Source organism: Prorops nasuta, unplaced genomic scaffold (genome assembly GCF_024137725.1).
Source record: "Prorops nasuta isolate Cenicafe-Biocafe unplaced genomic scaffold, Cenicafe_Pnas_1.2 PNAS00051, whole genome shotgun sequence".
Taxonomy (NCBI): domain Eukaryota; kingdom Metazoa; phylum Arthropoda; class Insecta; order Hymenoptera; family Bethylidae; genus Prorops; species Prorops nasuta.
Genome location: NW_027116848.1, coordinates 521,071 through 537,560, shown reverse-complemented (window position 1 = coordinate 537,560; position 16,490 = coordinate 521,071). Strand labels below are relative to the sequence as shown.

General features: G+C 40.0%; 1 protein-coding gene across 5 annotated transcripts in view; it reads right to left on the bottom strand.

Annotated features, from left to right (window-relative positions):
* LOC136784284 (dystrophin-like) overlaps positions 1-16,490 on the bottom strand; it is a 384,172-nt gene that overhangs the window by 256,194 nt on the left and 111,488 nt on the right. For all 5 annotated transcript variants that reach the window (XM_066744866.1, XM_066744864.1, XM_066744863.1 and 2 more), the window contains exon 3: positions 15,922-16,080. In XM_066744866.1, the coding sequence (XP_066600963.1) occupies positions 15,922-16,080 (159 nt within the window). The remainder of the gene's footprint in view (positions 1-15,921; positions 16,081-16,490) is intronic.

Genomic DNA, 16,490 nt, shown 5'->3' with positions numbered 1-16,490 from the left:
CTCCGCCAAGTTACCGGAAGTCTCGGTGTCGAAACAGTCAATTTAACACTTTTCTTATAATTTCTTATTTCTAACTATTCTACGTATTACTAAAATAACCTATACTGGGTTTACAAGTACAGAGAACAGACCCTTACGTTATACCTCCCCCCATAAATGGGACATTATTCCAGGCGGGTTAATGTTCCGCTGAAATAGAAAAACGCAGGAGTCAGTTATCTGTACTTTCTTTTACAGAGTTAGGGAGTCTCGACGATTAAAGGGTGCCCGTGATGCTGGGACGTATTGTAGCATGGGTATGTTAGAAACCATTTGGACCGGTAGGATGCTGACATCACATGATGGCAGCATCGGACTTTGTTCAGTCTGTATTGTTGGCGGGCTCTAAATCGTGATGGCAGTGGTTACCTTTTTTGAAGTCCTAGCGCCGGACGCCCTTAACTTTACAATTAGAACTACGCTTAAGGCTATAATGATAAAGAGGAGGGTCCCCGATGAAGCATAGGTGAGGGTGTGAGACGTCTGAAATAGGTCGTCCTGACGTTGAAGGTCCCGGGCTTGGTGTTCGATGTCCTTGAGGGCTATGCTGTTGGAGCTGTGGGCCCAATCCGTGAGGGGCTGCTGCAGGATTGGATAGATCTGGAGTAGTTTTAGCAGTGCTGGTGTCTGGATAGTTGATAGCAGTTCCAGTAAAGGTAATGATGTTAAAGCCTCAAAGTGTTCGGTGCGCGCTGAGGAGATGGTGTGCAGGGCCTCTACGCACACGGTATTGGTTTCTGCTCGACATCCCGGTGCAAGGCGGAAAATACCATTTCCTGTAAGGATTTCCGAATACTGCAGCATTCCCTCGCAGTCTACTCGGAGTTCCTCTTTGGATGCTAAGGAGTAGAGCCAACTTCCCGGGGTCTCCAGCTGGGTCCAGTAACTGCCCGAAGAGGCTGCCAGACGTATATCACACTGGTCCCAATTTGTCGCCTCATGATGTAATAGGAGAACTACTTCGCACTCCTGATTGAAATGGATCGGCCGGAGCAGAAGGCCGGAAGGGCACAGGAAGATAGTTTTCTTGTGGAAGCAAGGCGCCAGTTGAACTCGGGAGAGGAAGGAATAGTATTTAGCGGGGGAGGAGACAGAGGTAGGGTTGGGATGGTTGGATGAACATGGATAATGTGCTATTTGGTTCATGGTTATGATGCATGGGATAGGGATGAGTTCGGTAAACGTGGTGGTATTCATTGGCCAGAAGGGGAACCTCCAGGATGATGATCAGGGATCCTTGCTGACAGCGTACGTGGAGTCGAGAGAGGTCTTGAATGTTTTCCATGTGTAGGTTGATGTCGTTGAACGGCAGCGCCAGTTTGATTTCCTGTACAGCTTCTATCAGTACCCGAAAGTGGTTGTCAGGGGAAATAATGGCGGGGTGACTAGATCCTTGGCGGGCCAATAGGACAGCGTCTTCTAGAAGTAGGACGCTGGAGTGATACTGTTCGATCTGATGTTCATTCCCAAGAGCCATCTCTCATGGGCATCAACGAAGGCTAGTCGTTCGAGGTCATCGTCTCTTTTGTTAAAAGCTGCTGCAAGTCGAATGGTTTGATTTTGCAGTGCTTGGGTGGATATGGTAAGATTTGTGATGTGGTTGTGTAGGTTGGCAAATCCTGACCGAACGATGAGGGTCTGGTTTTCTAGAAGCTGGGCTATTCGAACTCCCTTCTCTTGAAGCTTCGCCATTTCGGAAAGGTAATATTGCCCGTCTTCTTCGGTAAGAGTACCGAAAAGATTTTTAGGGAGCCCTCCGATGAAACTCAGAGGGGCCGATCTGCGGGCACGGCTAATTTGTGGCACACCCATACCTTGATGGAGGATGTTGTTGTACTGGTGGGTATCATTTATGCGCTGTAGGATGGCCGCGATCTTTTCTCTTCCGATGCAGTTTCCAGCCAGTCTGCAGGAGGTTTGCTATGCTTGGTTAATGGCTACTGGGTCAGATTGGTGGGCTAGTAAGCCCTGGATGTCGAGAGTACTAGCGAATCTCCATTGTTTGGAGTAGTACTGAAGAGTGGCAATTTTCTCAAAATAAACTCCGGGATTATGACGTAAGTGGGTGATTTCGTAGTGGGCAGAAGCAGGTGCCTTGGTGAAAATGGTGAAAAGGCACAGGATGATGATCATGGTGAGTTCCGGGCTTAGATAGGTTGCAAGGGTTGGTGTGATTGGTGTTCCTCGTCTTGGTGGATGGTTGATCGAGGGTTGTAACTAGAGCCAACGGCTTCGCTGCTATAGGCCGGCAAGACTAGAGGGTTGCCAAACTCAGAATGTTACGGGCTAAGTCGTTGATTTGTAAAGAAAGAGAAAACTGTTTGGATTGTGAGCTGTAACAACAGAGGGGATTTCGTTGAAGAACAAATAAGATATAATTAATAAAATAAAATTTTTTTTTTTGAGGGAAGGATTTAGCGTTTTATTCTGAAATTACGAAAGAATATGGGCGGGTTTTAGTTTATCGAGATGTTTAGTCAAAGTTTTCCCGTCTTCGGTTATCAAAACAGCGTTATGCTGAGGTGTCACGTTGTCGATACGGTAGGGACCAGCGTAATGGGGGTCGAATTTATGTAGTCTGGGTTCTTTCAGCACATAAACTAAGTAGCCAGGATGAAATTCCACGGGATTAGTTTTGCGGTCATAGTATTCTTTGGATTTTTACTTGGCTTTGATTTCCCGTTCGCGAGCAAGTTCTTGGACGACCTGAAGTTGTTGTTTTAGCTCGGTGGATTAGGAGTCGAACGTAGGTAAGTCTTTAACAGGATCTACTGCTAGGGGTGAGCCAGCTTTCCTGCCATAGACAAGTTCATATGGGGTATACCCGGTTGCTTCATGCACTGAGTTATTATAAGAATGCATGGCGAAGGGTAAGAAGAGGCCCCAGTCGCAGTGCCGCGGAGTGGTGTGTCTGAGGTAATCGATGAGTACTATATGGCTACGTTCTAGAGACCCGTTGGTCTGTGGTCGATAACCTGATGTTGCGAGATGCTGTATATCAAAGACCCGGGTAAAGTGTTTTATCAGTTTACCCAAGAAACTGGTACCACGGTCAGTAAGTATAGCGCGTGGTTTTCCATGCAAGGTGATGAAGTGACGAGCGAACGCATCGGCGATGGTTACCGCGCGTATATTGGGAATGGCCACGGCAAGCAGTATTTGGTGAAATTACACTGCATAGTTAAAACATGTACATTTCCCGAGAGTGTGATAGGCAAGGGCCCTACAGTATCCAGAGCTACCTTATCGAAAGGTATGCTAGGAGTATCAGTGATAAGCATAGGCAGGCGAGTTTTAACTCTCACCAGCTTCTGCTTTTGACATTCTTCACAAGCTCGAACTACGCGTTATACGTCCTTGTGTAATCCCGGCCAGTCGTAATGTTCCCGAATTCTGTGGTACAGTTTCGGCCATTAATCTTGCGCCAGGCGAGGGGAAGTAGGAATTAGAGGGGTGAAGGGATATCTAGGGAGTTTGTCCGTAGCTATCAAATGGCGCGATTAACCTTCAATTTTGGACCGTAAACAAAAGTAATATTTTCGGAAAACGATTGCGGAAAAGAAGGAAGGATTTTAATACATAAGAGAGAAGAAAAAATATATCAGATGAGTATAAATTAATAACACAAAATGAAAATTATTGTGAATTTATAAAGAAATATACTCTGTGGTTATTTTATTTCTGTTACAGGCTAAATCCTATTCTTCATGAATTTAAATCGTAGGAAAGAAATACTTAAAGAACAATGAATGAAAAGGACTAATTTATAAAGCATTTCTGTGTGGCCCAATAGTTTCAATAATTGTGACATCATGTTATAATAGTGAATGTGTAAGAAAGATTGCTGCGTAAACAAAGAAATTTTATTATAAAATAATAATGATGTTTAATAATGTTTTGATTCCTATTATTATAAATTAAAGTTAGTTCAATAAAAATATTATTTTAATTTCTTCCTTAACCATACACAATTTCTATACGTACATAGTAATTACATATTCTTGTAGAACCTATCATTAAGCTACTCTAACTAAATTGCAAGTATTTTAAATCCACAGCTCATAACTATTTACTTCAATGATTTTTATTATTCAATGTGAGATTATTTGTATAAAGTTACTGCTAATTTCTTATTCATCCGTACTTCACATGCTTCCACATCTCGTATGACATTTATTCGCCTTGATTATTCCTTCTTCTTATAGTTTTGAACACATATACCAATAATTCTCTAAATATTTTCAAATATGCTCAGATATGCTTATTCTTCTGTCTAATTATTTCTATAATAATTAGGATAATTGGTAAACTATTGCTGTATTAAATTTGAAGAATGGACACTGGACTTATTGTACTTAAATATGTTTGGCACCTCATCCACATGATATCTTTTCCTTCAATTTGAGAGGATATTTTTGACCAATATGTTTATGTATACTGCTGAGTTCATCTTGTTTTTAGCTTCAAATTATATTTTCCAGCTACATATTTGGATATCCATTCCCAATATGCAATACTTATTTTATTATTCCCATTTGTTCATGAGACTTATCTGTCCTAAAACCTTAATTTATTCAGTCGTCATATGTATATCCTATCATTTTTAGATGACTGAAATATCTTTCTATCAACCCTGACAACATTATAATAAGAGTAAGGAAATAAGAGTATTCTATATTCAAAATGTATATTCAAACACATAGCTGGAAAACTACTTGAAGCTAAAAAATAAGATGAACTCAGTATTATACACATATAACTTTTAAGAAACTTTATCTATCCAAGTATTATGAAAACATATCTCACAGAAGAGAGGCCCAATTTAAATAGCATCATTCAAATGCCAATTTTCCAATTTTAATAAGACAATGGTTTAACAATCATTCCAATATTTATAACATTAATTACATATCAACATAATCATCTTATCTGAATGTATTTAAAATTGTTAATCAAATTATTGTTACATGTTATAGACTAGAAGAAAATAGTGCAAAGGAGTCATATAAATATCATAAAAGGTAATATGTCGAAGAATGTGACAGACTAATAAGAAATTTGCAGAAACTCTACGCAATTTGTGTCACTTTGAAAAATAAAAATCATTGAAGTAAATAATTATGAGCTGTAGATTTAAAATAGTTGCAATTTTGTTAGAGTAGCTTAAAGATAGGTTCTGCAAGAATATGTAATTACTATGTACGTATAGAAATTGTGTATGGTTAAGGAAGAAATTAAAATAATATTTTTATTGAACTCTTTAATTTATAATAATAGGAATCAAAACATTATTAAGCATCATTATTATTTTAAAATAAAATTTCTTTGTATACGCAGCAATCTTTCTTACACATTCACTATTATAACATGATGTCACAATTATTGAAACTATTGGGCCACACAGAAATACTTTATAAATTAGTCCTTTTCATTCATTGTTCTTTAAGTATTTCTTTCCTACGATTTAAATTCATGAAGAATAGGATTTAGCCTGTAACAGAAATAAAATAACCATAGAGTATATTTCTTTATAAATTCACAAAAATTTTCATTTTGTGTTATTAATTTATACTCATCTGATATATTTTTTCTTCTCTGTTATGTATTAAAATCCTTCCTTCTTTTCCGCAATCGTTTTCCGAAAATATTACTTTTGTTTACGATCCAAAATTGAGGGTTAATCGCGCCATTTGAAAGCTACGGACAAACTCCCTAGATATCCCTTCACCCCTCTAATTCCTACTTCCCCTCGCCTGGAGCAAGATTAATGACCGAAACTGTATGTCTTTGTCACTCCCTTGTGGCCCCCGTCGAGGCCGCCATTATAGTCTAAGAATATTTGTAGGCGTACAGGTGCGGGGGGCTCTATTATGTCTCCGTTGCTAATCGTTATCTTCGTGGAGGAGTCCAAGAATGTTTTACTCCGCACGGAACTAAGGTAGCGACTTGTGACTCAGCACATTCCAATTTTAAGAGGATATATACGGAAAGACCTTAGATCTAATGATTTTACTTGATCGTATCGGGTTTTCAGGGCAAGACCATTTTAATCGTGACTTGGAGAGAGACGTTCATGCTGTTGTGTTACTAGCAGAAGAATGAAGTGAGTTTTATAGGGAAAAGTATGTGCGGAGTTCGGGACTACGGAAGTCTTCCGCACCTCCTCCAGGTCTAATCTTCCCGTTTCTACTAGCATACGACTGACGGCGTCTTGAAAGGTACAATCACTGGCTATCAAATGAACTAGATGGTCGGGTTCGCGAGCCAGAGTGAATGGTGTTATACTGATATTGCTGTTGTAGATTGGAGGTCGTTGGTCGCTGGTAGCCGAGGCAGGCTCAATGGTTTGTAGGTCAGCATTCAGACTGATTTCGAAGGAATTAGTGATTGTTGGTGAAATCTTAGTTGTGTTCACAACGATGGTATTTAGTTCTGCTTCGGAGTCGGTTTCTTCTCCGCTATCCTGGTAGATATCCTGGGGCATCATTGTAGATCGTGCTCCGGGTCTCAATCCTGGTAGTCCGGGTGGAGAGTGTGAAGAGTGGGGAGGGGACATAGCTTCAGGTTGGTCAATTCCTTCGCCGAGGGGCACACCTTGGTGCAAGGGGGGGGGGGATGGAGGAAATTCACGTTCTGGGCTTAAGCCGATCTCCTGCAGGTAGCTTATCCCCTTTTCGTCGAGCGGGGTAAAATCTTCTCCGCTGGTTTCGAGCAGGATACTCGGTTTTTCGCGGTCTTCTAGGTCTAGATTATACTCGAGGGTCACTTCATGCACACACACATAAGGGTCGGAAGCATGGTGGGTCTAGCGGGCACCTCCTCTATGACAGGGGAGTCCTCATCGGAGGATTCTGCCTCGTCGGACGTGTCAGGCTCGGCGTAGTTGACGCGAGCGCGAGTCGTTCGGGGCCGAAGAACGCGGACTCTGGAACCTAACATAGAAGGATCAGGCTCGGGTTTCTTAATTTTCGGAAGATAAAGAGGATCCTTAACTACTAAAGACAAAGCGAGAGGTACTGGATTACGCGAGAGTGCGTCAGCATTTTCGTTCAGGCTACCTTTCCGATAAATGATTTCGTAATCAAATTCTTCGGTGCAAAGTTTCCATCGTTGTATTTGGTTCGTTGGGTCAGTGGTCTTACTTAGCCATACTAGTGGCTGATAGTCTGTAACCTGGGTAAATTTCCTTCCATAAATGTAATATCGAAACTCTTTCAAGGCATAAACTGCCGCGAGCCCTTCTTTCTCTGAGGTTGAGTATCGAGTTTTAGGGTCATGTAGAGTTCGAAATGCGTAGGCAATGGGGTGATCTTGGCTTAGCTTGACTTGACTTAAAATGGCTCCGATAGCGTAGTCTGAGGCATCGCACGTCACAATAAAGGGTTCTTGGAAATTTGGATAGGCTAGTATAAGAGCTTCACACAGTTTATCCCGTAAGTCTTCGAAGCTAGCTTGGGTTTCTTCTGTCCATTTGAAGGCGACCCCTTTTTTAGGAGGCGAGTCATAGGCTTTGCTCGTTCGGCGAAATTTAGTATGAATCGACGGTAGTAACCGGCCAGTCCCAGCTGCTTGATGTTGGTAGCGTTCTGGGGAACCGGAAATTCTCGCACGGCTTTGAGCTTTTTCCAGGATGTGGTTGTACTCCATCGCGGCTCACTATATGCCCAAAGTAGGCAATTTGGCTTTTGAGGAATTGACACTTGTCAGTCTGTAGTCGGAGGCCGTGCTGTCTCAGTTGATCAAATAGTTGGCGGCACATATCCACGTGTTCGTCGATGATTCTCGTGAACACTATGATGTCATCAAGATAGACGAGCACACTCTGTCTTTGTAGTTTAACGTAGATCTGGTTCATCAATCGTTGGAACGTGGCCAGTGCATTCTTTAAACCAAAAGGCATGCGAGTATACTCCTAATGTCCCTTAGGTGTAGAGAAGGCGGTCTTTGCTTGGTCCTTAGGGTGCATTCGTATTTGATGGAAACCGCTGGCGAGATCGAATACGGAAAAGTAATTATATTCTCCTAGCTTATCCAAACTATCGGTGATTATCGACAACGGGTAGGCATCGCCAACGGTTTGTTCGTTAAGTTTTCGGAAGTCCGTGACTAGGCACCATCTCTTGTTCCCCTTTGAGTCCGGAGCCTTTGGTACGATCCAGAGGGGAGAATTATATGGTGATATAGAGGAGACCACTATCCCGTTCTCGATCAAGGCATCGACTTGTTTCTGCACTTCCTCGTGCAAGCTCTGCTCGATAGGGTATTGGCGGACCTTGAATGGCCGTCCACCGAACGTGTTGATCTCGTGTAGAACTCCGGTGCGATCCTCGGGATTTGGCTTCTCACCCTTTATGTAGAAAAGGTCCGAGTACTTCTGGATGAGCTCGCGCACGGGAGAATGATCTTCTGAAGAAGGGCTGTACAAATCTCGGAAGTAGGTCTCTAGTTGGTGGATCCTTTCGGATTGGTTCAGGGGCTCCGGGAATCCAGGCTCGTACTCATAGGGCAGAGGACGATGAACCACTGCCTCAGAGTGAGAGGGGGGTGCGGCTTCACAATCGAAGGGCCAGGGAATGGTGGTTGGATCCTGGGCTACACACGCGGAAATTGAAGGTGTTCGCGGGACTGCGACCGGTTCTCCTTGTTTTATATTCTGCATTGCGTCAGCATTTTTGAAGCATAATGGGTGAATGGGTTGATTTTCCGTAACCAGAGTGTACATCGTGTATGAAATTTGAGCTCCGGCTTGGTTAAGGAACGGAGCTCCCAATACGCCGACATAAGGTAATGAGAGATAGGGGACTATTTGGAAAGCGTAGTTGTCATCGTTAAGACCAAGGTCGTTAGACCCTATAAATGCCGTGACTGAATGTAAGTCCTGGACCCCCTTTATGTCCGGCGGTGTCCGAGGAGTATCAGGTCGCAGAAACTGGGTCTGGATTATGTTGACTTCACAGCCCGGATCACATAAGAATGTTCCCTCGATGATATTCAGCTGCGGTACGTTTTTGAGGACTACAGAGATGGCGGGGGTATAGTATAACCGAGGTTTGGGGTCTCGTGGTTTTGGTTTGGCTATTGGGGATGGTCTCCAGAGGAGACTGATGGTCGCGATTTGCTCGGAGGGCTCGAAGACGCGGCTTTCAGTCGAGCCTAGGCGGAGTTTAAATCTGCTGGCTCTTCTGTAGCTGTCAAATTGGCAATTACCGCGGCCCCGAGGATCTGGATACCGACCTGCAGTTGGCGAGGACGTGACCCGGTCGTCGACAATGCGTGCAAAATGCTTCGGGAATATAGGGGTCCCTAGGCCGCGGAGGTGCGGTAGGGGCCATACCAGACGGCGGATGACAAGGGCACAACGGGTACGTGGGGGTGGTAACAGGTGAATGATACGAAGGAAAGGGAGCGCGGATGTAGTAAGGCTGGGGGGTTTGTGGATATCTAGGGATAGCTGGATACGAATTCGAGGAAGGACTATGATAATGAGCCGGGTAGCTGAAGTAGGCGGATGACGGCTTACTAACCTCACGTTGCGTTATATGGAAGCTAGCCACACGAGCGTAATCGAAAGCGTCTTTTAATGTACCAAGCTGTCTGTGTGCCACTGCTACAAACAAACCTTTGCTCAGCCCATCGAGGAAGTACTCTACCACTTGTACCTCATGTGTCTCACGGCAGGCGTCAGCGGCTACTCTCCCGAATGTACTCTTGAAGCCAGCCAGAAGGGCTGTATGCAATTATCCTGTACGCCCTATATAATCATGGACTGGTTCATTGTATCTTATCTCGAGGGCTCCTAACTGAGTGACAAGGGAAACATAAGTCTGGGGAGGGTTAAATTTGGTGCGGAGATGTGCGATAAACTCTCGGAAATCAGCGAGGTTTAGGCCCGCGATACGAGTTCGTGCCGGACCCGTGAGTTTGGCCTTCACGACCGGTAAGATTTCGGCCCGACAAGCATCGGACATCGCGGAATATCCATTTTCGAGACGTTCGATAAAATAATTGAGGTGCTCGAATGAACCATCGAATTCGGGTACAGAACTCAGGATCATGGTCGCTTCCCCTCTTGGGGAGTACGGTCCTGAGGTGGTGTTTAAGCCATCCGCGACATGCGTAGTGTTGTTAAGGGCAGAATATGATGGATTATGCGTCATGGTGGAATGTGGAGATCGGACAAGTGAATGGTTTACGTTGAAAGGAGATGAAGGTGCACTGCCTTGTAGAACAGTGGGTGGCGGCATATGGGATGCTAATTGTAAAAGAAAGATAAGTGATAGTACGAATTGCTGTCAACAAATCAATGGCGCATACCAAGAGTATATATATAAAGAACAAAACTCGAGGAATCCCACCGCTGTCACTAGTTTGGTACGTTAGGCGCTGCGTCAGCAAAGCAACGTGGCTCAAATGGCCCACAAGTATAATTGGGTTAGGAGAGACATTGCTGAATTACGTTGACAGAGCCAACGATAAAATCGAAACGTCGGTCTTCGAGCGGCGAAATATCGACAAGTTCAGCGGGATTCGTGGTATTTAAAATAGAAGAGGCATTTTCTCTTCGTTTGAGTTCAGATGAGTGTGACTGGCAATTGTATCTCAGGTTTATCTTACGGTTCAATTTGTTGTATGGTTGCAGTGGTTGGTGTAAGAGATTAGTAGATGGTGTGGTTGCAGCGGTCGTCGTAAAAGATTGTTGTTAAATCGCAGTTGCTTTATTTCTAAGGTTCCCGTTGATACGAGTTACAATTAATTTAGTACTTAAACTAACAGCTCTTGGTTGGCCGGGCGAAGAAAAGTGTTGAGCTATCTGCTCCATCCGTAATGCTCGGACGCGACTCGCGGTAGTGAAATGCACAGGATAACTGAAGTTTGGTCGGACGGACTGGATTATAAATGCGAAATTTATGGGGGAGGTGGTGCAAGACCGCCTGTGTCTCGCAACACCTTCCAGCCTGCGTCTCACTAGGTCGGGTCGTTGATCGTCGTCCGAGCATTGACGCACCCACCCGGGAATTTCGGGTGTCAGCATTGAGCAACGATCTCGAGCTTCGTGCTCCGCCAAGTGACCGGAAGTCCCGGTGTCGAAACAGCCAATTCAACACATTTCTTATTTCTAACTATTCTACTTATTACTAAAATAACCTACACTGGGTTTAGAAGTACAGGGAACAGACCCTTACGTTACATATTTCTAAAAACGGTACGTGTTAGGCACTACTGAAAGATGCACACTCGCGACGATTACTATACGACTTAGTTAGGGTTGAATATTACTAGACTTAACTACCAGTACACGGCGACTGGGCAAGAGATTTACTAAAATATGGTGGAGTACTCTGTTCCCGTGGAACGAACACTAGAGTTACGACCTTGGAACGCGGATGATGCGGCAGCGGATAAGCTTGCACAGAGGAAGACTCAACTCGAGGGTCGCGGAGCTCGCATATATGTAGGACGCTTAATAGATCGTGTGTCGTCAGTAGCGCCATGATCTTTCAACACATGACAACCAAAAAGTCTCCATAACCACGGCCAACGCCCAAGGTTTGACGCTTTTCTGGAAAAGAAGTCCGGGCGTCAGCAATGTGCAATACTACCGGTAGTACCCACAGACGCGGGCGATCTACTTTTTTTCGGCAAGGTGGATGACCCCTACGTTACACATGTTGGGAGACTTATTTATAGCTCTATTAAAGGAGGAGGGGGGGGGGGGGAACTAATATATGTGTGTTTCTCTAATGCATGTTGTCTCTTCCTGGTTGGTGAAATTGTTAAATTTCATACTCGTATGGCTACATTATTTTTTCAAAGGTTCTTCGACATTTTTGGATGTACTTGCTTCATTTAGGTCTCAAATTGCTAATATAACTCTTCTTGAAGTCCCTACATCGCCTTTTACTCAGTATTATTAATATCATCATAACATTATTATTTATAATTTTTAGAAAAATAAATTTTGTACTGAAAATCTGAGCCTGTAGCGCCTTTAAGCACTGTTTAGCCACGTACAGACTAAGGCATACACGAATGCTATTCGAGAGTAGTCGGTACATCAAACATCTTGCGGGAGAAACATTTCTCAGTTTGAATGTAATTTTGCCGTGAGCCTACTCTGTGACAATTAAAATGGAATATTCTAATGAAACGTCACTAAATTGAATTGACGAATATGAAAAATTTCCTATACTATGGGATGCTTAACATGCAGATCAGTTTTGTCGTAAAAAAAACATGGTGCATGGGAAAACAGTAAATAATTTAAAAATAGATTTTTCATTTGTTAAACAAAAAATGAATAGCCTTTTAGTGTCATTTCGAAGAGAAAAAGCTAAATGCAATACAAGTATTGCAACTGAGAAAGGTATATTTTTTATATTTTAAGTATAATTCCACATATGTTAATAGAATGTTTAAATTAAGTGTAGAAATTTATTATTTTTAGCTTGTGGAGAAGTGTACAAATCAAAATGGTTTGCACGTGAAAGAATTCACTTTTTATAAGATAAAGATATGCCACGTCGTACTATTAATACAGAGAAGGTAACTAATTTTAATGAATTTTAACAATATTGATTCTGTCATTCCAAACGACTGTTAATTATAAAATATACTTGAATTCTTCACGAATCTCTTTAGCGATTAACGTTGATTTTCGCGAAACATTCTTTAATGAAATTAGTGAACCCATAGGTTAACGAATTCCTGTCCTCTAATTACCTTCTATCAGTATTCCATTTTGCTCAGAATCTAAACTTCCTGAAGGAGTATATAATGCTTTACAAAACACTGTTTCTTCTTAAAAAATTATGAAGATAATCTACAGTCAATGTTATTATTTGGGCTTTTTCTGGCTCTAACAACAATGACTTTCTTAATCCTCGAAACACTGCAGAACAAATTCCAAGGACATTTTTTACTACTCTTTTCGCTCTACTGAGTCAATGATTAAAAATTCTTTATGTAGATCCTTTGCTATTAGTACTAGAGAAGGGTTTCATTATATTTTCAGTTAAAGCAAAAATGCTTCGTCACCCAGAATTACATATAGTATTTATTTAATTCTTGCAGTCCAAACAGATTTGTTTAGTAAACCTAAAGTGTTCATAGCTAATCTTTTAAATATTTTGCAATTATTGAATATTCTCGCATTTGATATTCTTCTTTGGCATCCAACGTCAACAAATAAGAAATTATAATTAGCATCGACTAAAGCAAATATAAATCTATGCTAAACTTCGACTTATAGTTATAAAATTCACTTCCACTTCCAATAGGCGCCTGCAGCACTATATGTGTTCCATCCATGGATGCTATGCAGTGTGAAAAATTTCACAGGTCTTCAAATCTTTTCGAAATTGCTAACCAGTCATTTGGCGTTGCTGGCATCTAAAGGATGAAAATGTAAATAAATTTCATAAAAAGTAATAAAACATACTGTTTTCAGGAAAATAACGATCAGACATCTGATCATGAAGAAGCCCTGAGAAATGCGGAAAATGAGAAAGAAATAGATAATCTTGATGAAGTAGAAGTGAATATACAAAATAAAGTAGCAGAACCAAATGTAAACTTCGTTATTTCAGAGCCACCGAAACGTAAACGTTCATTATGTAAAAAAGGATAATAAAAAATTAGAATAAGCCTTAAATATTTAAAAAAAATCTATTGCTCTTGAAGTAAAAATGGATGACTTTGATATATATGGAAAGCATATCGCTAATACATTAAAGAAATTTAGCGAACGAACACGAGCAAAATTAGAACATGCAATAAATAATATTTTATTTTATGCGGACATGGAACGATTTGAAGATCAAGCCCATGAAAACTTTATGCCTCAATTTTTCCACAATTATGAAAATCCGGAGGTAAATTTTCATAATTCACAATTCCCAATGTTTTTGTTTAATAATTACTGTCACCAAGAATTATTGAACCTATTACAATCTTCACCAATTTTACAAACAAACTCAAGTTCAAATTGTCCAACACCTCTTCCAAATAGGAATATACAAGATAATGTAACCTTTCAAATTATGTTTCTTACATATATGTGGTTTTTTATAAATATACATGTAATTTTAATAAATTAATGAATATTTTTCAATAAAATGTTACCTTTATGTATTATTTTAAAAAATCAATTTGTGTTTGACAAACTTCGGGTATAATTAATGATATCAATTGCTTTGAGACTTTGAATAAATATTAAAGACTAGAGTATGAATCTCCTATTGCCAAGAAACGCAAAGTAATAGCTAATTGATGCTCAACACTAATAGCTTGTCTCATTCTAGTGTCTTGCTTATATACCTTTGGACCAATACCATTGATGAAAAATTCGAAATCCGTCGATGATATTCGAATGAAATTTTTAAAATGTTCACTAATTTCTTGTGATTTTAAATCACTAATTTAATATTGATTATCTTTATTTGCATATAATGTGGTTACCCACCACCACTTCTCTCGTTTCTTTCGTTTCACCTTTTTTTTCAATAATAATTCTCAATAAAATAATTATTGCACTAGCAACAGCTTTACTTTTTCTCGATGGCATCTTCAAACTGCTTTCACGAATGCCTTGAGCGAAGTACTATTTGCACAAATGATCGCTTGTAGAAATTTAATAATTTTTAACGCACGGATATTTGTCCGCGCATACTGTTCGTGCGCGCACAAATGCTCTAGTCTGCATGCGGCTTTAGACGAATAATTTCAGTCTCTACTAAAATGTTTATATTTTTACGAGTTTTGGCAATAAACTTGAATTTAATTTTTCATCGGTCATGGATCCTTCTAAAGTGGCTTGAGCGTTTGGTACCGTATAATTTGAGGGGCCCTACAGGAGGTAGCTGCAATTTATTTTAGTAAATTTATTTGAATGGTTTAAAAAATTTTGAAACCTATTATTTCTTACAAAATGTAGTTATTAGGCTTAAAAAAGTGATAAATAAGTTAGTGAATACAAGCTTATGTAACCGATGACTGCACTCATTCATGTTTTTCATACTTCCACTTTCGATGTCTTCTTCATTTGTTGCGATAACTTGTCATTTTTAGTAAACTAGTATTATCTATGAAATATGAATTAAAACCACCTTTTTTATCGTAAAAATCTATGTCTTCATATTCGAATATAATGAAATTTCATAATTTCTCCCATAAGACTACATGTTAAAAGTCACAAATTTCTAACCTTTTTTGTCTCGATAATTTGGTCGATGACGCTACATCCGTTTTATATAACGTTAAAGTATGAATTTCAAACAAATTTTTGTTTGAATATAAATGGTATCCGTATTTATATAAGAAAACTCGTAAGCTACCTTAACCTTTAGAAGACTGTTGTGGGCACATATGTGGCCAGTAACCAACTTGCCGTTTATATTAGTCACATAAGCTACATATTTGATTAAATTTTAGTTAAAAAAATTTATAAGTTTATATGGATAAATACTGGTCCTCTACAGGTTAATAGCATTTTTGTATGTAATTTTCGCACGTTTCTGGCATGAAATAAAAATCAAATAAATTTTTGAAATTTATACATCTATTTTTCGTTAGAACCATTTTGAAGTTAAAAAAGTGATTCATAGATCTTACAGTTCAGATCCCATAGACTCTAGAAAATTACTTTCCTAGGCTATAAGAAGTGATGTCCGTGTGTTAATATTGATTGTAATAAAACTTGAAAAAAAAATTAATATTATTTTTGGAAAAATTGTAAGTAATAGTATTTATTTTCATTTTATGAAATATTATAAAAAAGCGTAGATTATACATAAGACAATGCAGTTTCATTTTTTTAAACTAATATATGAGTAATGAATTAAATGATCCAGATAGTGCTCGATAATGAGAAGAATATGAACTCACTTGATGTAGTAAGGCACTTTGGCAGGCGTGAGAGCTCTCTCCCATGGTGGTTCTACACTTTTCGTGAGGAAAGCTTGGCTACCAGGAGCGCTGCCGTCCTTTGCAAACCCACTTAGTAATTTATAGCGCTCGTCCACCGCCACTTGCAGCACCTTCCACCTAAACAGAAAATAAAAATTTAGATATAAATAAAGGAAAGTACAACATGAACGTATTAAACCCTGTAAAAATGTTGATACTCGCAAACAGTTTTATAATTTATCTCTGATATATTGCAGATAGTATTGTGGGTACGGTATTGTTGTTCCTCTCTCTCTCTATCTCAATACATAACGAGCCTACAGTGAAACAATTTTACCTAACTATTTCCATTACTTGATATCCCACAAAAAATAAGCTTCGCCTATAAACAAAGGCGGCAAGTACATAAATCGTTCATTGTAAATAATATAGTAAAACAAAATATTCCAATTATAAAAATTAACGAAATGCAAATGTTAGGCAAATATACATTTTCACTGTGGCAAAAGCTAAAATATAAACAAAAAAAACATAGTAACAGAAAAAAT